We start from the raw sequence: 20,684 nt of genomic DNA on the forward strand, positions 1-20,684 counted from the left end.
TCAAGCAATTCTTTTGCCTCAGCCTCCCAAGTAGCTGGGACTACAAGCACGTGCCACCACACCTGGATAATTTTTTTATTTTTAGTAGACACAGGGTTTCACCATATTGGTCAGGCTGGTCTCGAACTCCTGACCTTGTGATCTGCCTGCCTCAGCCTCCCAAAATGCTGGGATTACAGGCATAAGCCGTTGTGCCCAGCCCAAAATGCCACCATTCTTAAAAGTGAGACTGAAAGACAGGAGAATCTCCTTGATTTGAAGGGCTGGAGGAAGGGGCAGCCTCTAAGAGCTGCAGGGACTCAAGAAAGTACAGCTTAGCAGAGGGCCTGGGGCCCCACTCTAACAACTACACAGAATGGCCTGTTCTCTTGAATTTAGAAATTAAAGAGAGTAACTTTTCATTAGATCAATTAGTTGATTGTAAAGTAAGTGGCAATATTTCATTCTCTTACAGTGAAGTTTCCATGTTAATTCTTGGCTAAATCAGGAAATACACCAATATCTATAATATTATTCCTCAAGTAGGATGAGGGTCAATAGTCCAGGATCCAGAGGAGGTCCTAGCTTGGCCACCAAACAGCTATGTGACCTTGGTCAAGCAATCACCTTTTCTTCCCTTTGCCCTAGTATTTCCCTTGGGGAAGTGAGTAGACTTAAAAAGCTAACCTCATAGGTCCCTTCCAATTCTGATTTAGAATGGAAAATTAACCATCATCTCTGCCTCTGGTTGAAATATCACAAATTCCAAATAACTGGGGTTTGGACTACTGGGCCCCAAAATGTCCAAAACTGTAAGATTCCTCTTAGGTCTATTATTATTCTTATTATTATTATTACTACTACTACTACTACTATTTTTTAAATATCTGTTCCTCCAGAGGTTGAGAATGGGGACTTGGTCTAGCCAGTGCTGTGCAGGCACAGGTGACACTAGAGGGCAAATCATAGCAGTTCCCCAAACACTTAGTTTCAAAATTCCAAGATGACATGAGGAGTAGAAAAAGCAAGAGCTTTGGGTGCCAATCTAATCCCTACCAGTAAATGTTCCCCTCAACAGGTGATGGGTTCCCTTTAGAATGCAGTCCTGAGATTTCAGGCCTTCTTCCACAAACCAGTATCCAAGAGTTTCATCAAGAACCCTGATGGAAGAAGGTATCTCAGGAAGACTGTGTAAGGAGCATAGATGCTATGGACTCCCTCTGCAGATCTCAGAGCCCAGAAATGTGTCATCCCTGTAGCATGGCTGCCACATTCCAGGGAATGCACATGCCTTCTGGCTCCCCACCCCAGTCACCCCAAACACACACATACACACACAGCTCCTGAAGTCTTCAGTAGCTCCTAGAAAACTGGTCTTGCACACCCTCTCCAAGGCACCGAGTAAATGGAGAACAGAGCTCCAGTCAAATCTAGCAGAAGCAGCTCCCAGCTATCCTCCTCCTCCTACTCGGAGAAGCATAAGGTCAAGCACAGAGTTGGAACCAGGTCCCTTTTTCCTTGGCCTTTGAAATTCTCCTTGTCCCGTCACAAGCTCTGCCTCAGAGCTTACTCCTTTATGCAGCTTTCCACACTTAAACTGCTTAACTTTGCACTAACAACCTCTTAATTACTGCGTTTCCAAAAGGCCTTCCAGAAATTCAGGGTGCAGATCCACCCACTCATGGCCTGAGTACCAGAGCACAGCTTGCGGGGAGAGGGGGCCGGGACAGAGCACCACCATCTAATTCCTGCCTGCCGGAAAGCTGTTGCTTTTATTTTTAATTGTATTTAAAAGGCGGATACAGGGTACCCAAGACACCACAATAAAATGACATTAACTGTAAAATTACATTATTAATTCTTTAATCTCACTTGAGGCTTCAAGCTGTTGCTATGTCCAATTACCCGTGTAACCACCTGTCAGAGTCCCGGGGCTGTTTTGCATTACCTCCAGGACAGCGGTGGGCCCGGTGGTCCGTCAGGTCTGCCAGAGACTCGAAGTCCTGCTGACAGTGATCGCAGGTGTAAATTGATTCATCCTCCATGTCTTCATCATCCTCATTTCTCTCCTCTTGACTTGTCACGCTGTTCCTGTCTTCCAGCGCACGGCTGGTTTTCCGATCGCACTCTGGCTCTCCTTCTAGGCCTCCTGCCAACAGGAAGAATACAGTCCATGTCAGCTGATGGGGTCTTGGGAAAGGGTTTTAAAAGAATCACCCGGCATTTATTAAGATACATTTAATTACTCTACCTCCCGGGGTCCATTATCCTTGACACCTCTCAGTATATTAATAGATGGGGTTTTTTGTAGCATGTGGTGCCATAATTCTCAACTAGATTCTTTAATTCTTGGTGCAAATCTTCTAGGGGGACTTCCTGTCATCTCCCCTCTGTGCACGGATGCTAGGGGTCGTGACCCATCAGAGAGGTGAAAAACCTTAGTATTTCGTCTCCTAAAAACCAGATTCAGTTACACACCTTTTTAGAGCCTCCATCAGCTGTTCCTAACACACCTAAACTTTTCGTTTTCCCCACAGCCTTGCAATTTAGAGCTGGGAGATCTCTTAGCCAAGTTCACCTTCCACACAACAGGCCTCCCAGGGCAGTGACGCTGGCTCAGTTCTTTGCAAAGATGTCCAATGCTGAAATAAAGGAAGTACACATGTTTGAAGACCCACGGATGGTCGAATCTCAAGCTTAAAATGCATCCAGGCTGGGCATGGAAGCTCACACCTATAATCCTAGTGCTCTGAGAGACCAAGGTGGGAAGATTCCTTAAGGCCTGGAGTTTGAGACCAGCCTGGGCAATATAGCAAGACTCTATCTCTACAAAAAAAAAAAAAAACAACTTAATTAGCCTGGCATGGTGGTGTGTGCCTATAGTTCCAGCTACTCAAGAGGATTGCTAGAGAGCAGGAGTTCCAGGTTACAGGGAACTATGATCATGCCACTGTACTCCAGCCTGCGCCTGCACCCTATCTCTAAAAAATATAAAATAAAATAAATAGTCTGTCTAACCCCTCACCTGTGACCTGGTACAGGCCTAGACAGTGAGAATCACTCTTGGAATAATCAGACTGATTTCTTTAAAATAAAACAGCTACTATGCTTAGCACTGTGCAGAGAGTGGCTAATCTACTGGGAAAAGTGAATTAGTGATCATAATGATGCCTTGCAATTGTGTTGTGTTCAGTGCTTCTTCGAAGCCACCATTATATATGCATAGCTCCATTTCACAGCCTTGCATATCCTAAACTCAAAGAAGGCTCAAAGGATCATGTGATCCAACCCCCTGCAGAGAGGGACAGCGTTGTTATTTCTGTCTCACAGGTAAGGTACCTGGCATCCAGCCAGAAGCAGCAACAGCCCAAGCACCCTACAGAGGCTCAGTTCAACTTCATGACTCCTGGTCTAGTTCACTTCCCTGCACAACTGTGGGAAATGCAGCACAGCCCCAATCTTACAGATTAATAAGACACACCAGGAACTTGTAAATCAAAGTGCGAAAGCGCGTGGTAAATATAACACACAGAATATATCAGTAATCCTAACAAATGTCAATGGATAAAATTTGTCTGTTAAAATGCAGAGACCTTCGGATTGGAAAATAAAAGTGTGTGTTGTCTCTTCCCACAGCCTGTCCTGGAAAACAGATCTACCCATCTGGAAAGTAGCTGCACTGATTTAAATCAAAGAAAGAGATCCTATTATGCATAAAGGTGTTTTTGAAAGCATATATGCATATGCAAAAGTGCGTACATGTGCACTTGTATGTACATGTGTGTACATGCAACATCACAGTTACAGGAAAAGGCTCAGTATACAACTTGTAAACCCCTGAGTGCTGGGCGCCCAAGCAAGAAACAGAGACACAAAGCAAAGAATGCACTCAATTCAAGGTGGAAACCACAGTCCTATGAATATTTCAATTTGGAAACAGATAATGTCATAAAGGCTCTATTTCTCCCGCCTGCACAGAACATGCCCTTCCAAGTACCCGACATCAACAACCTGGGAACACAAATCAGCTCATCAGAGAGCCAGCTGCTTCCTTCCAAGGCGGGGAACGTCGCACGACACGCAGCCTGAACTGCACGGAGGCAGTAAAAATCAATGTTTCCATTTGTGGCCCATCAAAACATCTCTCTTCTTACCAATTAAGGGATGTACAGTTTTTAGGTTCTTTTATTATCAGAACGCGCCAACTCCTGGCAATACAGAAATCCCATTAAAAGCCAGGCAGCATATTTATCTCAGGGAATCTGATCTGCTGCTGCGGTGAGGGCAAGAAATAGAAAGCAAAGAAATGAGAAATATCATTTGGAGCCTTCGATATTATAAGTCATCACACAACCATGGTTACACAGTCAAGTGCCCGTCTCTGAAATTCCTCGTTTACAGTCTTTCCTTAATAAAAAAAATGTTCTGTAGAAGGGGAAAATAAAAGACCCATAATTCTGGCTTTATCTACTACACCGACTCTCCAGATAATAAGTTACAATCAGCACCACACTTGCGCTACTTTACTTAACACACAATTTAATAGACATATTTAAATTATCCCTTCGTTCTTTTTTTTGCCGTATTTACTTGGCAGCACTTTCTGTAATAGCTCTTCTAATCCACAACTGGAACCACAAACATTACAATGCATTTGATCTCTTTAAATCTGGTACATCCTGTTGACTCGGGAGTAGATAAATCAGAATGTCAACTCTCAGGTTTTTATAAGGCAAAAACCCATAAAGTCATCCAAGAGTATAAATCTGTTTTAAGCAACTGTCGCCTCCCCTACGGCCGGCTACTAATGGGAAGGGAGGGTGGCTGTGCAGAAAGGGATGGAGACAGAGGTGAGCTCAGGCCACACAAAAGCGCGGACCTCATCCTCTGGGCTCCCAAGGGGTCAAGAGGTCAGCCAGCCTGGCCCTCCGGAAGGTGACACATGAGAGGGAAGACCCAGAGGCCTGGAGAAGTTTTGGGAAGTGGGACTTCCCTGAAGACCCAAGGGCCCCTCTGCTGATTCAGCAGAATCAGGCGCTGGAGAACAGGAAGCTCTCCACCCCAGGCAGGGTTTGCCTCTCGGCACTTTCATGCCGAGGAGTTTCTGAACTTCACCATAAGACAAAATAATAAATGGTGTTATTTTTCCATTTGCAGATAAGAAAACTGAGCCTCTGCAAGGCCACCCAAAGCCATGCCAGGATTGAATCTACACATTCACGTGTTCATTAAGCAGCACACCTTTCCTGAAGTCCCAGGGCCTGTCGGAGCCCTAAGCTCTCCAAGGCCCGGGAGGTGGGAGTTCTGAGAACAGGGAGCTCCGAGGACATCAGTCCTACCTGGAGACTCTCTGGGGTTCCTCTTTTCCAGGCCCACCTGATCGGTTGCTCAGTAAGTCCTGGGAATGGAATGGTTGGACCTTCCCTACTCCTTCAACCCAGCCCTGCCTGTGCTGCTCTGTCCAGCGCCAGAGGCCCCCCAACTGGTCCCTGTCCTGAGGCTGGACATCACCTGTGCAAACTCAGAGAAGGCAGGGCCCAGAGGCCCAGCACCTGGACCTGCCTTGTGAGTCCCATCACAAAAAAGCGCTGGCTCATTTCCAAGATCTGGGCTAGAACTGTAGCCCACTGGTTCCTCCAATCACCCCAGAGCCCAGTGAAGCAACTTCAGCAGGCCGAGGAGAAGACCAATGGCTCGATGCTTTTCTGCAGAGGCCTCTGGGGCTGGGGAGGGATTCCCGAAAACAGCCGGCTGGCTCCTTTCCCTCTGGCTCCTCCCCTGTCCTCCTGGGGGCTGTCTGCAGCAGCATGAAGACAGCCCACTCAGGGAAGGCCCAAGCCAAACGGATTTCAAATCAGGGACCTCTCCCTCAGGGCCACGTGCATGGGACAGAAACCGAACTGGTGCTGTGAACACTGACCTGTCCATCCAGCTGACAAGATTCCCTACCTCCCAGAGCTCATGCTTTCCACAATGGACAACTATTTTCTGACATGCACACCTGCATCCTTTTGCCCAGGCATCCCCCAAGAACAGTGAGCATTGATTAAGCACTTAATGCTTAATCAAGTGCAAGCACCTTACGAGTTGATGCCATCATATCCCCATTTCACAGGTGAGGAAAGCAGAGCTCTGGGAAGTGACAGAACCTAAGTGAGGCCACAGAGAAGTGGTGGGGCCGAGTTTCAAGCCCACTGCATGTGACTCTCTTAATCACTCTACAACATGGTTTCCTCACAGCAAGACACAATGAACACCTGAGCCAGGCACTAGGGGTTTGTAAAACCCCTCAAAGTCCCATATAGGGTCCTGGTCACAGTCCCTAAGGTTCAGCAATGGCTCTGCTGACCTCTCTCAATTATCGCCCATTTCCACAGCCTTGAAGGTCATATTTCAACCCCATACACTGCCAAGTCTCTTGGTCCAGGGCTTCCCACTCCTGATCTCTGGCAGGAAGATTTCCGTTAAGTCTTCACACAGCTCCCAAAAATCTCCACCAGCCTGGGCACCTATGGAACTCGGGGCCCCACTACTCTTTCCCCAGGGCTCTCTTCCCTTTGCAGTCAGAGCTCTCAGCATCATGCACTTATGCATTTGTGGGCTAATTTGTCTACTCTCTCTTCCTGTGGCAGGCTGCATTTTCCACAGACTTCCACAGCAATATCTCCCACCCCACCTGCCCTTCTGCAGGGAGACCTTGACTCCCCCATCATAAGAAGGGACCGAATTCTCCTCCACAATCCCCCTCAGGGCTGGCCAGCCTCAGCAGCTCATTGACCAACAGGATGCAATGGAAGTGCTGTTCTAGACTTCTGAGGCTAGGTCAGAAGGAGGCTTGCAGCTTCCCCCTGCGTCTCCTGGGACACTCCCCCTTGGAGCCCAGCAGCCATACTATACAAAGCCCGAACCACATAGAGAGAGAGCACATGGGGGCTCCAGTCAACAGCTCCCAGCTTCCTGCACCAACTTCAGCCATGGCAGCACCCCATCTTGGACATCCCACTACAAGGAGCCTTTGGATGACAGCAGCTCCAAACCCCATGTGACTGTAACCATACGAGAAACACCCAGTGAGACTGCCAGCTGAACCCAGTTAGCTCATAGTACTGTGAGAAGCAGTAATAAATTATTGCTTCAGGCCATTATGTTTTGGGATGGTTTGTTACATAGCAATGGATAGCTGACCTTCTCCTCCGGCACCAGACTATAAGCTCCATGAGGGCAGGAGGTTGTCTAATTTAGCTCAGTGCCACCTCCCCCAACCTTGGCATACAGATGGACATATAGTAGGGGCTCAATAAATGTTGAATGAATGGATGAGTGAATGAATTGATTGGTTTCTAATTTAGCTCAGTGCCACCTCCCCCAACCTTGGCATACAGATGGACATACAGTAGGGGCTCAATAAATGCTGAATGAATGGATGAGTGAATGAATTGATTGGTTTCAAAAAAGCAGGCCTCTGAATCCCCACACAGGTGGAGCCAGAAAGAGGGGAAGGGGTCACAGTGCAGTTTATTGTCTGATGATAAGTATTAGATTGAACCATATAAAGGTGCCATCTTTTTAGGTCAAAAAAGTTGAATATTGGCAATCTCTAATGGCTCAGCTTCACATATGATGAGGTTGCCCTGTCCTGCCTGCTTCTTCCTGAAGCCAGGAGGAAGAGGGTACACCCACACCAGGAAACCCCACTACACCACACCCAGCCAAACCCAGCTTCCCTGAACCCAAGATATGGACTTGGGGGATTTTCTTGAGCAAAAAGAGGCAATAACAAAACCTTTCACCTCAATCATGTTTCACTGGAAAGCAGTGAATTTTCAGGCCGGTTACAATGGCTTACACCTGTAATCCTAGCACTTTAGGAGGCTGAGAGAGGAGAATCTATTGAGTTTGAGACCAGCCCAGGCAACACAGTGAGACCCCATCTTGACAAAAATTTTAAAAATTAGCCAGGCATGGTGGTGCACACCTGTGGTCCTAGCTACTTGAGAGGATGAAGCAGGAGGATTGATTCAGCCCAGGAGTTGGAGGCTGCAGTGAGCCGTGTTCGCATCACTGCACTCCAGCCTGGATAACAGAGCAAAAGTCTCAAAAAATAACGTAAAAGTGAATTTTCCCACCCCACTGAGCTACTGCCCTTAAGAAAGGGCTTGCATTCAAGATGATGACGTTGAGAGGAGACAGCAGACCCTGCAGAAATGCTGCGCAGCAAGACAGCTGGCCCCGTGCCCTCTGGAGGGAAGGAGTAGCAGAGGCCTCGCCAGGGACAGAGGGAGGTGGCACAGCCTCCCCTACACGGCGAGGGGATTCTGAGCACTGTGTGAGCATCTCCTGATACCATTTTACATTCACACTGCTCCATTTCGATGGGCACAGGAACTATGTGGTAGGTACAACGGATATCCCCACTCTGCAAGTAGGTGCAATGGATTCGCCCGCTTTGTCAATGAGGAAAAAAACAAGGCTCAGGAACCCATGCAGAGCATGTGCCAGGAAGGGCAGAGCAGGATTTGTACCCAGGTCTTCTGACTCTAGATCCTCTTTTTCCCTGCTCCCCCCCCCGCCCCCCGAGAGACAGTTTCGCTCTGTCACCCAGGCTGGAGTGCAATGGCACAATCTTGGCTCACTGCACCTTCCGCCTCCCAGGTTCAAGCGATGCTCCTGCCTCAGCCTCCAGAGTAGCTGGGATTACAGGCATGCGCCACCACGCCTGGCTAATTTTTATATTTTTAGTAAAGATGGGGTTTTGCCATGTTGGCCAGGCTGGTCTCAAACTTCTGACCTCAAGTGATCCACCCACCTTGGCCTCCCAAAGTGCTGGGATTACAGGTGTGAGCCACCGCGCATGGCTGATCCTGACTCTTAACCATTATGTGGAAAGGCAGAAAGGGAATGCCTGCAAAAATCACAGGGCAGGGGACAGCCGGCTAGGTCCCCTGAGAGGAAAAGGGGAACAGGGAGAGGCCCCAGGGGACCAGACTGCCCACATGCTGCCAGGTCTGAGAACAGGACATTTCCTACCTTCTCAGCAGGGCTTCGCGAGCTCATGAACCAGGGCCGCCAGGGCCCCACCCTCACAAGGGCCAGCTAGGAGAGGATCAGTCAATGAGTGTGCCTTCCCTTTAAGCCCCAGGCCAGCACGCGAATCAGAAAGAAACTCACCTAGAAGGATGCCTCTTCCTCGCCCTGGTGTTCCGGGAGTCAGCTAGCCAGCAGGGAGCTCTGGGCACACGGAGAACCTCCCGGCGACTATCAGAGGTCCCACCTCTGGGGCCGTGTGGCTGAGTATCCAAAAGATGGAGGCAGGGGGCCAGGAGCTGCCTCCATGCACCCAAGACAGAGAGAACCAGGGCAGAGCTTGAGAGGCGTAAGACAGACCTGGGTCAACAATCACACACACTCGCCCATTCTTTCCTTCATTCATTCCACAAATATTTATGAAGTGCCTACTGTGTGCCAGGCGTAACATATGCACACTTGCTACAACATACAGGGTGCTCCCCAACCCTATTTATCCTGGTGGCCTCAAAGCCCACACAAAGGCTGGCAGAGAGAGATACTTAATAAATATGGGGTGGGCGAATGAGTGATTAGATGAATAAATGAATGCCCAAGAGAATATGCTAATTAGTAAGGGCCAGCATCCAGGGCTGGGGCTGGTCGGAGACCCAGGTTCCAGTCTTAGTTCCAGTATCCCTCAGCCCCCAACCATGAGTGACCTTAGCCAAGGCAAGTCCCCTACCTGAGCCTCTGATTCCTCATAGGCCCAAAAGGAGCCTGAATCTCATGAATGCCATCCTCTCCAACCTCACAGGGGGAGGCGGGGCTCACCTGAATGCATGGCCACTATGAGACAGGCACTCAGCTCAGCTCCACATCAGGGGTTATAGGAGCTTTGTGGGATTTCGAGGGGATAGGGGATGCCAGGGCAGGAATGGGTGGAAGGAGGAAGGGAGCAGGGGAGAGGGGAGAGCAGTGGAGCGGACAGAGTGAGAGAGCCAGGAACACTACCAGGTGAGAGTGAGAGGGCAGCAGGGTCAGCAGGGCCAGCAGGGCCAGCAAGCCCTGGGAAGGCCTCCCCACCTCTCACTTCTCCCAATCAGATTTGGAGGGGAGACCATACCATCCACCCCTGCAGAAAGCAGAACCACCAGGTGCCACATTCTAGGCACATCCAGGGGTTACCAGAGAACCCAACTGTACAGGAGCCATCGGGACACTGGAGTAGAGGAGTGCAGTGGGGCTGATGGAACCAAGTTGTTGAAATAAAGACAGTCATTAAGTAATGACACACACAAGCAGCAGATGGCTGGATGCATGTTCCAGGGACTGTCAGGGATGACAGAGAAAAAACAGAAAAGAATCACAGGCTCTGAAGCCAGCCTGTCTGGGTTCAAATCCACACTCCACCATTTAGCAGCTGGGGGACCATGAACAAGTCATTTGCCCTCTCTGGGACTCATTTAATTAAGTCACATAATTTTAATAAGGTGATACATACAAAGCCGGATGCTTGGCTCACAGTACAGCTTGAGACAATGGTAGCTGGTGAGCACTGTCTTGTTGCTGCGTTACGATTCAAATCAACATGTGCAGCATCGTGGTGCAGACAAGAGCTGGAGGCATCAAACCCGGAGGGGTCTGGCAGGAGGCCTCACATGCTCCTGAGGATGCAGGAGGACGAGGAATGTCAGGGCACAGACCCTCTTGCAAGGCACGAAAATGTCCATGCATACCAAAAGAAAAAAAATCCACTCCACCAGGAGAGGAAAGTCCTGGGCCCAAGTGTGAATCCTCCCCTTCCCAGACTGTGCAACCCTGAGTCAGGTGCGAGCCACCTCCTCCGTGAAGGAGTGTGATCGGCTTACAATCCACAAACCTGCCCAATCCACAAGCCTGTTCCTGTTCCAGCTTACAATCCACAAGCCTGTTCCTGTGCCTGCCCACTGTTCCTGTGGCCGCCCTCTGTAGGTGGCTGAGGGAAAAACAGTTCAGGAAGATACCTACCATTTCCAAAGTCTTTACCCTGGAGCAATATGTTTGTTGTTGTTGCTGTTGTTGTTGTTGTTTTTGGAGACAGGATCTTGGTCTGTCACCCTGGGTGGAGTGCCGCTATGCGATCTCGGCTCACTGCAGCCTCGAACTCCTGGGCTTAAGCAATCCTCCCACCTCAGCCTCCCGAGCAGCCAGGACCCAGGTGTACCATCAGACCCAGGTAATTTTATTTTCCCCCAAGATGGAGTCTTGCTGTGTCACCCAGGCTGCAGTGCAGTGGCGCAATCTCGGCTCACTGCAACCTCTGTCTCCCGGGTTCAAGGGATTGTCTCGCCTCAGCCTCCCGAGTAGCTGGGATTACAGGCGCCTGTCAATGCGCCCGGCTAATTTTTAAAATTTTTGTAGAGACGGGGTTTTGCTATGTTGCCTAGGCTGGTCTCAAACTCCCAGCCTCAAGTAATCCTACCTCAGCCTCCCAAAGTGCTGGGATTACAGAAGCTGGCCACTGTACCCCATGACATTTCTTTTTCATAAAAAAATATATCCTCTACCCTAATAGCCTGCATGTTTCCTAAAAACATGTTCCCAAAGGCAAGATGCCTTTTCTGAACTTGGGCGCCAGGTCAAAGCCCTGGCTTAGCCTCTACTCAGTGCTCGTTTAGGCCCTGCTTGCAGAGGAGAACCCTCTCCTCCATGAACACTCTCTCAAGCAGGCCCCCGCAGGGGCGTGGCCAGGGCTGGGCAAGGAGCCCACCAACCCCAGTCCCGCACTCAGTGTGTGCATCCACTGCTGGCCCCAAATTCTGCAAGCCAGCCGTTATTTATCTTCAGGTTTAAAATATTTGCAGTGCAGGCAGCGGGGTAACATTTAACACTCAGCCTAAGGGGTCCCCTTGGCAGCAGAGCTCTAGGCAAATATTTTAACACATAATTTGCTGTCCAAGTTCGGCTTCTTAAATAAGGAAGCAACTTCCCGACGGCTGTCTGGGGAGCCCCGGTGTCCCTTTCAGTGCCCATGGCTCTGTAAGTGGAATTTCAAGCCAAGGTCCATCAGAGACACTGAAACTGACCTCGGCTGCATCACACAAACCTCACTGGGCTGCTCCGTCCTGGCCATGAGGCACTGGATACAGGACAATCCTCTACAGAGGCCCATGGAAATAACTAGAAACTTACAAAGAAAGTATCTTCAGTTGTCAGGAAATCTAGAACCTAAAGGATGAGCAGTGTGATGGCAATCGCCTCCTTCAGGCCAGACCTGCCAATTCATTTGTATCCTTCGCCCAGGGACCCCCAGCCCCCGTCAGAGAGACGTTACCACAAGACCTATTTTACAGAGGGCAAAACTGAGACTCCGATGGCTGAGACAGCCCCCTCAGTCACTCGGATAACGAATGGAGAGAAGCTCTCAACCCCAATTCCCCCACCACCACCACACAAATTACAGAAATGAGTGTACAAGCGAACGGGGTGTGGAGGGAGCATACAGAAGCCCACCCAGGGAAGGGGCTCAACTCTTCTAGATGGTCAGCAATGCAAACACACCTGCTTTTTTTTTAAGAAGAAAATCCATGGCTCACACCTGTAATCCCAGTACTTTGGAGGGCCAAGGCGGGCGGATCATTTGAGGTCATGAGTTAGAGACCAGCATGGCCAACATGGTGAAACCCTGTCTCCACTAAAAATACAAAAAAAAAAAAAAATTAGCCAGGCATGGTGGCACATGCCTACAATCCCAGCTACTCAGGGGGCTAAGGCAGGAGAATCACTTGAACCAGGGAGGCAGAGATTGCAGTGAGCCAAGATTGTGCCACTGCACTCCAGCCTGGGCAACAGAGTAAGACTCTGTCTCAAAAAAAAAAGAAGGAGAAGGAGGAGGAGGAGGAGGAGAAGGAGGAGAAGGAGTCAAGGAGAAGAAGGAGAAGGAGGAGGAGAAGGAGGAGGAAATCCACCGTTCTCCATAAAATTTCTGGATGATTTCTAAATGTTGACTTCAAGTTTTAAGAAACACAGTATGGGCTAAACAATACGCCTTGGAGGGCTGGTCCAGCCTGGGGGCTTCCCAATGAGGGTCTCTGCCATGGGGTGTGCCCAGCAAGAGCCCCTCAGAGCTCCCAGAGCACAGGGTCGTCTGTTCATTCCTCACCAGAAAGAGCAGTCAGCTGAGCAGTGATAAAAGTGTCTCTTTAGAGATTTAGGAACTGAGTTCAAGTCCATTTTTGTGCAAGACCTTGGTTGCTTGTACTTCTGAGCCTCAGTTTCCTCACCTAGAAAATGAGGATGGTCCTCACGCTGTGGATGCTCTCTATGGGGCCACCTTCCAGGTGACCTCACTCCAGGTCTCTGCCCTCCAGGCCCTGGTCAGCAGTGAGCTCCCTAAACACTGGAACCATATCAGACACAAATCCTCCACATCTTCAATCAGTCAACAAACATTTACTGAGCACCTACTATGTGCCAGCCTCTGTTCTAGATGCAAACACATGAAAGAACCATGCACAGCTCCATGACCAGGAGAGGCTGACATTTGGTTACAAGCACCTTGATTTTTATGGGTGTTCCATAAATACAGGAATGAATTACTCTACCCTCCTTGCAGGGCAACACAATCTAGGAAAGCAAAGAGAGATGGCAGCTTCCCCGACCTCACAGACATTTGCACTTAGCTTTCAACTACAGTGGGTCAGGAATGAGTGGAAAGAAAAGAAGGCAGATGAGAGGGAGGCAAGAGGGGAAGAGGGAAGCAGAGGGGAGAAAAATAAACCACAAACACCCCCTGCAAGAAAAAGCAAATCTATTTTTCCAGCAAGTAGTTAAGAGTGTCACTCCTCCAAGCCTTACAATCTTAATAAAGCTGATCTCGCCGCGTGCAGTAATGAAGAACAGTCAGACAAAGCCACCCTGGAACCATGAAAATTGTGCACTGTTACCTCCTCGTGACCTCCTGAGGCAGTGACCATTCTGCCCTCGCCTTGCTGTCATGTTTTGTCTCTGGGAAAGGGGAGATGGGGGAGCAGGGCCGGCGGTGGGCAGAGGAGGGAGGATGGTCAGGCAGCATGGGGAGCTCGATAAATCCAGCTAATCTGTGGCCAGTGTCAGTGCCTGACACTCCTAATTGCTCTCAGTCCTGGAGCAGAACTCAAGGCTAGGATCCTGGTGCGCAAATCACCCTCCTTGTGGCTGCAGAAGAAGGATCCCGGTTAGGGGAAGAAAAGCGGGGAGAGGAGGGATCTGTACCCCTAAAAACGGAACCAGTGGCCAGGCTAATGGAGTTTGGTTCAGAGCCAAGGATAAACAGAGGCGGTGTGAATGGAGAGCCCAGAGCCCAGGGGTCACGCATGATTCCTGTGCATTCCGTGCAAGGTGTTCCCTCTCTGGGCCTCAGCTGCCCCATCCGTAAATTAAGGCATGGACCACAGAGAAGCAATTTTAAAAACCATGCACCTTAGCAGCTCAACACTGTGCCAGGGGCACAGTGAAGCCCCGCTGCCGCCTTCCTTCCACGCCACGGTGCCGCAGCAGCGCTCTGCAGAAAGAGTCTCACTGTCAAAGTAGAAAGTGTGCAAAAGTTCACCCAGCCAACTCCTCCTCACCGTCCAGGTCTCAGCTCAGTGAATCTGCACCCCCACAGGGTCAGGCCTCCCCTGTGAGCTCTGGGAGCTCGCTGGGCACCTCTCCTTCCCCACTTATCATAGCAGTCCTCATGATTTTATTTGCTGGATGTGCGAAGGTCTCCTGGGCATGCAAGCTCCAGGCAGGCAAGTCCGCATCAGTTTTGTTCACTCTGCTTCCCCCTTCCCCACCCCTCAGCACCCAGCATAGAGCCTGGTACACAGCAGGTGATTAATAAGGATGTGTTGAAGAAGCCGTCTGGAAGTACCCTTCCCGCTCAGACATTTAAAGATCCAGCCACAGGTCTGTATTTCCAAGGCGGGATGGGACAACCGGAATGAAGCTAGAAGCAGGCCCCTGGCCCTGCCTGCTGCCCCGGGACACGGGCGGGGGCTCAAGGGACTCCCCAGACCCGGCTCTAGGGCCTCTATTGTAACCCAAAAGCCAGCAGCTCCCTTCCCACCAATGATCCTCCTACCAACGAGCCTCCAGGTGGGCCTGGAGGGCCAGGGGAGCCCCCTCTCCCTACAGCCACAGTGCAGAGGCTCCGCAAAAAGCCTTTAAAAATTAACCAGTTGCCAGGCATGGAGACAGCCTGGCGCACAGCCACATTCCAGGGAATATGGAAGTGGCACCCGGAGAAAAGGGAGCTGGCCTCGTGGAGTGGCTTTCCCGTGCCGTCCCACCCCAGGAGAAGCACACTCAGATTCTAAGGAGCCACTTCCAGCAAAATTCCATCTAGTCACCCACTCCCTGTAAGAGGGCGGCAGCCTCCGCCCACCTCCAAGGACCCACGCAAGCAGCGGGCTCCTCCAGGAGACCCCAGGGGTCTCCCCACCACTTAACTTCATCCATTTGCTCAGGTCTGCCGGCTTTCTGCTGACTTCCCATCAGTCCCCAAGAAGGTGTTCGGGGCCCCACAAGTGGGCTGTAAGACATTCCCAGATGTCTACAGAAACCTGGATTCTGGAAGCAGGGCACAGAACAAAGCCAATGGCCTGGGCAGCATGACACGTCCGCCACAGAGGTCCGAGAAGCCTCAGCACACATGTTGCCAGGCGGGGTGTCCCCAGGCCGAGCACACACATGACCAGGCGGGGTGTCCCCAGGCCCAGCACACACGAGGCCAGGCAGGGTGTACCCACGCTCAGCACACACGTGACCAGCCGGGGTGTCCCCAGCTCGGGGTTGGGGTTTTGATGGGGACTGCACTCAGACCCTCCCCAGCCAATGACAGCAGGGCCTGTTTGGTAGCCTAAGACCCCTGGATTCACATTCCTAGGCAAAGAGATGCAGGGGGGATTAGCCACAGGCCAAAGGTCAAGTGAATCGCACCAAGGAAACTTCCAGACCCACCCCAGGGGCCTGGCTGCCTCTGCCTGATGACCAATATCAGTGTGATCTATATGCACATGCACACCCCACACCCTACTCACTACCCCCAGGCTCCTCCTCAAACCGTCACTTAACTCGGATTTCAAACTGCTGGCGATGTTCTTTAGTCAACATGAAGCAGAAACCTTTTATTAAATGCTGCTAATTTTTTATTGATCACACTGTGAATCATTTCATTTTCCATTACCGCAAATGTCTCCTATCAGAGCTCCACGATCAGGCTTCTTTCTTCATTCTCGAGTAACTTGTCACTTTTAATCAGTTTTCAGTTTCGGTCTGGCTCAAAAATTAGAAAGCGGGCTCTTTGTATCATTATTGCTTTTGTTTTTTAAAAAAAAAAAGTTTCCATGCAGGAAAGGTTATTATACTCAGAATAAATATACATGAATCAAATTCAAATGAAATTCCTCCCTGGCTCTAACCAATTTTAGCATTAGCTTTTATAATTTTTTTAGGTTTATTTTCACGGAAAGACTGTTCGTAATTATTGCTCGTGCTCTCCCAAAACACTTATGTTACTAAAGTGCGAAATGTCTTCTAACACAAAGACAGATCTCTGGGAAGTAATTACAGAAATGCATTCAGGGGCAATAATTCTATATTAGCTGTCAGCAGCAGACATCCTCTGAAAGGCACTTGTTATGAAGGAATTATTTGTGCTACTATTGAAGGCATGGCAGGCAAGCCCAAACTGAAAGACTGCATCCGATCAGAAACATGGGCTCCCTCATCAAGGGTCAAATTAAGTTTAAATCATTACCTTGAAGCCCAGCAAACTCGTACCTGACTGTCTATTGTGAAGACGTTTTTGAGGCGCACTCGAGCGCGACGTGGTCTTCCCGTTCGCAGCGTGGTGCAATTACCCTTAGTCTCAAAAGGATTCTGCCAGGAGCTTGTCACAATAGGGAGAGAGGAGGTGGCAGGGTGTCTATTAAATGCTAACTCGTGTCACCAAACAGAATTTTCAAGAATTATAAATTGCCGAGATGCCTTGCCGCTGACCCCCTCGCGTTAAGAAGAGCCCAGAATATTATCGGGAAAGTGCAAGAATTTGCATCAAAGGCAGGCAAGGACTCTTTATGGGGAGCCCACAGAGATGGAGTTGAGGGGACTGGGACCCAATGAAACATCTCCTCACCCCACAGAAATTCCAACTGGGATCTGCGCCGCAACACCAGCTTCCTCGGGGCTGAGAAAGACCCTAAAATGAGGACAGGTCGGGGGGGGATCTGAGGAGGTGTGTGATTTCATCTGAGCTTTGCCCCTAACTCTTGGCATGACCTCAGGCCAGTCACTTCCTCTCCCTGAGCCTCAGTTTCCCCATCTGTAACAACATCCTACATCAACTCTGTCTGGAGGGCATTCTGTGAGTGAAATGCAACGTTGGCCCCTGCTGTTCCAGGCTCTGTTTCACCACCTATAAAAAGGCAGGATTAATTTCCAGCACCGTTAAAGGAATCGCCTGGCCACTGGGTGCAGGAAGAAAGCATGGGATAAAGAGCAGAGCATCTTCCTGGGCTTAGCGGGTCTCACAGATGTCTCAGGGGATCTGCTTGGACTCATCGAGCCTCAGTTTCCCCACCTCAAAAGAGGACAAGCTAAAGGTCATGGCCTGGAGTTGCCCTTATCAATCAGAGCGAAGCATGAACCCAGGCTTCTTTCATCTGCTCACCTACTGCTATTTCCAAGAAGACAGGGTATTTTCTCTTTTTTTGAGACGGAGTCTTGCTCTGTCACCCTGGCTGGAGAGCAGTGGCACAATCTCAGCTCACTGCAACCTCCGCCTCCTGGGTTCAAGAGATTCTCCTGCCTCAGCCTCCTGAGTAGCTGGGACTAGAGGCACACACCACCACGCCCGCTAGTTTTTGCATTTTTTAGTAGAAATGGGGTTTCACCATGCTGGCCAGGTGGGTCTCAAACTCCTAACCTCAGGTGAACCACCCATTTCGGCCTCCCACAGTGCTGCAATTACAGGCGTGAACCACCACGCCCGGCCAAGACTGGGTGCTTTCTAAGATAGCTCAGGGCAAGAAGCAAAAGAACTACTTCCTCCTAACAGCTGAGGCCCATCTACCCTGAGCAGCGCCCTACGGTGCCCAGCAGTGCTCAGCAGTTGTGGCACCCCTAGACGTAGCATCCTGACCTTTCCCCTGACCTCCAAGCTCAGCCCATGACCCAAGTGGGGACACTAAGACACCATCCAGAGACATGCTAGAACCACAGGGAAAGAAAGTACTTAAAGTGGGGAGAGCAGAGTGGGCAGACAGAGATCGGGGAAAAGAGTTTGAGCCATGCCCTTTGACTCAGTCACTGCCCACAGAGGCTTATATCCTAGAAAACTCCTGTTTGTGAATCTGCCGTGAGAGTATCTGCTGCAGAATGATTTGTAATAGCCAAAAATAAAAATAAAAAATTAGCATCTACATCTCCATGAACAGCAGATCGACAGATAGATTGTGGTACATTACAGAGTGGACACCACGCAGCAATTAAAATTAATGAAACGGCTACATGTATCAACACAGATTAATCTTCCAAACATAATGTTGAGAGAGGAAAAAAAGCAAGTTGCTAAAGATAAACTATATGTATGGTATCTATATTGTTTTAAAACATGTGTATCAATAGTATTTAAATATCATTTTTTATGTATTTCCAGAAACAAGACATACAGGGAAATGATGAATGGATATCATTTATAATTAAATATCACTTATATATATATATCTCCAGAAGGAAGGCATACAGGGAAATGACGAACGCCAAGCCCTAACGGGGCAGAAAGAGGAAGGCACTTCACGGCTCAGCTGGGTGAATGACTCCTTAAGCTGAAAGGTACATCCTGGATGGTCGTTATTCTCTTTTGTTTAACTGAGATATTTCATTTAAAAAAAAAAAAAAACACCATTGCTGAGCCACTAAAAATTTTTAGATGATAAAAGTTTTTAAAAGAACAGTGAGTAAGTTGGAGAACCACATGGGAATCACAGAACTTTAGATAGAGAAGGCACTGAAGAAGGGAGCCAATCCAATTCAGCGCTTTCTCAGAATCTGTGATGCAAGAGATTGTCCCTAGGGCACAAGGCAAGTTAGTGGCAGGACCAGGGCTGGTGCCCAGCCCTGTGCTCCTTCCCTCCCTCCAGTGTGGAGGAGCCTAGCCCTGGTTAGGGGGTGAGCTTGAAAAATTTGTACTGAGGTGCACAGTGGCTTTTGCTTGTAGTCCCAGCTACTTGGGAGGCTGAGGCAGGAGGATCACTTTAGCCCAGGAATCCAAGGCCAGCCTGGGCAATAAGTGAGACCTTGTCTCTATAAATAAATAAACAAATAGGACCTAAGTATATTGTCCTCTCAGAGCAGGAACTTCTATCTGTTCACTGTGGAATCCAAAGCACCTAGAACAGTGCCTGGCACATAGCAGGTGCACAATAACCCCTTGTTGAATGGATGAATGAAGGTAGACTGAGATGATTAAAGTCATGCACATCATTCCATAAAGTAGACCTTCTTGGACAAGCCCCGTTGCTGGACAACACCAAGTTAGTCATTTTTAAGTAAATGCAGATTTTCCACCTCTGAGTTTAAAAAGAAAATCACTTCTCACCAATTTTCTGACCCTCCTGTGGGGAGGCTGAGATTGTGAGTCATAGCTGAGGCTGGAAAACCACCTTTGGGGAGATGAGAATGGAAAACGGCCTAATTCAAGGAGAAGCCAGGTACTGCCTAAAACGCATCTTGGCCCCCTTCCAGGAGTGCGCATCGAACGGAAAAAATTACTCCAACTCTCTCTGTAGGAGAGCATCTGCCGGCTGGCTGACCAAAGTAGCTGGTTGCTAAGAAATCACACCGGGTGACGTCACCTGATCACTTACTACAGGCAAGACATGGCCAGGGTCAGAGTTCAAAACAGTTTCTGGAAATCTTTCCAGCGAAGCCCCTTTTCCGTGCAGGGATGGGAGGATGGGAAAGTATCTTGATGGGTACCCACCTGTGAATCCCTGCCCTATGACAGAGGTACTACTACAGATGGGGAAACTGAGGCCCCAAGGGGGGAAGGTCACTACTAGAGGATGGTAGAAGAGGGGTTCCAACCTCTAAGAGACCAGTGTTCCTTCTGAGCATGGAGGTGATTCCTGGGATACCAGGTTCTGAGCCCCTCTGTGTTCACCCCTCTCATGCAGAAAGAGGTCAACAGAGAAGTCCAGTGCATGGTAAAGACCAGCATGACCACAGGCTGCAGCTTTTCCACATGGACAATGCGGTTTCCATGGAGTCCAGGGACTACGGTCCCATCTCCACCGCATTAAGTAAAGAGACGAGGAAGGCGGTGAAACAGCACAGAAGAGTAACCTCCTCTCAAGCCGAGGCACCACCCCACAGGGGTATCTAGCAGCACCAAGTCTCACCAAAGACAGAAGCCCCAGAAGTGAGGTCCCCTGGGAGCCCTGGGCTACGCTGGAAACAGGAGTGGGTGCAGGAAGGACCCAGCCCCCCCACCACAAGAAATGCCCACGCCAGGGAATCTGCCCACACTTGCAACAAGCATCCCAGGTCCTGACTTTGACAGGGATGCAGGGCGTGCATTCCGCCAGCCTGTGGTTTCACCCGGCTTTCTCCCCAGAACTGCTTCTGTGTTTCTGAGTATCTTTCTTTCCCAGAAAAAAAAACGAAGCTTTACTGTTATTTCTGATTACAAAGAT

The 20,684-nt window shown here is 49.6% G+C and overlaps 1 protein-coding gene across 2 annotated transcripts in view; it reads right to left on the minus strand.

The window, feature by feature from the left end:
* ZNF423 (zinc finger protein 423) overlaps positions 1–20,684 on the minus strand; it is a 370,990-nt gene that overhangs the window by 242,490 nt on the left and 107,816 nt on the right. For both annotated transcript variants that reach the window (XM_025370367.1, XM_025370366.1), the window contains exon 3: positions 1,928–2,128. In XM_025370367.1, the coding sequence (XP_025226152.1) occupies positions 1,928–2,024 (97 nt within the window). In that variant the 5' untranslated portion in view covers positions 2,025–2,128. The remainder of the gene's footprint in view (positions 1–1,927; positions 2,129–20,684) is intronic.

Source organism: Theropithecus gelada, chromosome 20 (genome assembly GCF_003255815.1).
Source record: "Theropithecus gelada isolate Dixy chromosome 20, Tgel_1.0, whole genome shotgun sequence".
Lineage (NCBI taxonomy): Eukaryota > Metazoa > Chordata > Mammalia > Primates > Cercopithecidae > Theropithecus > Theropithecus gelada.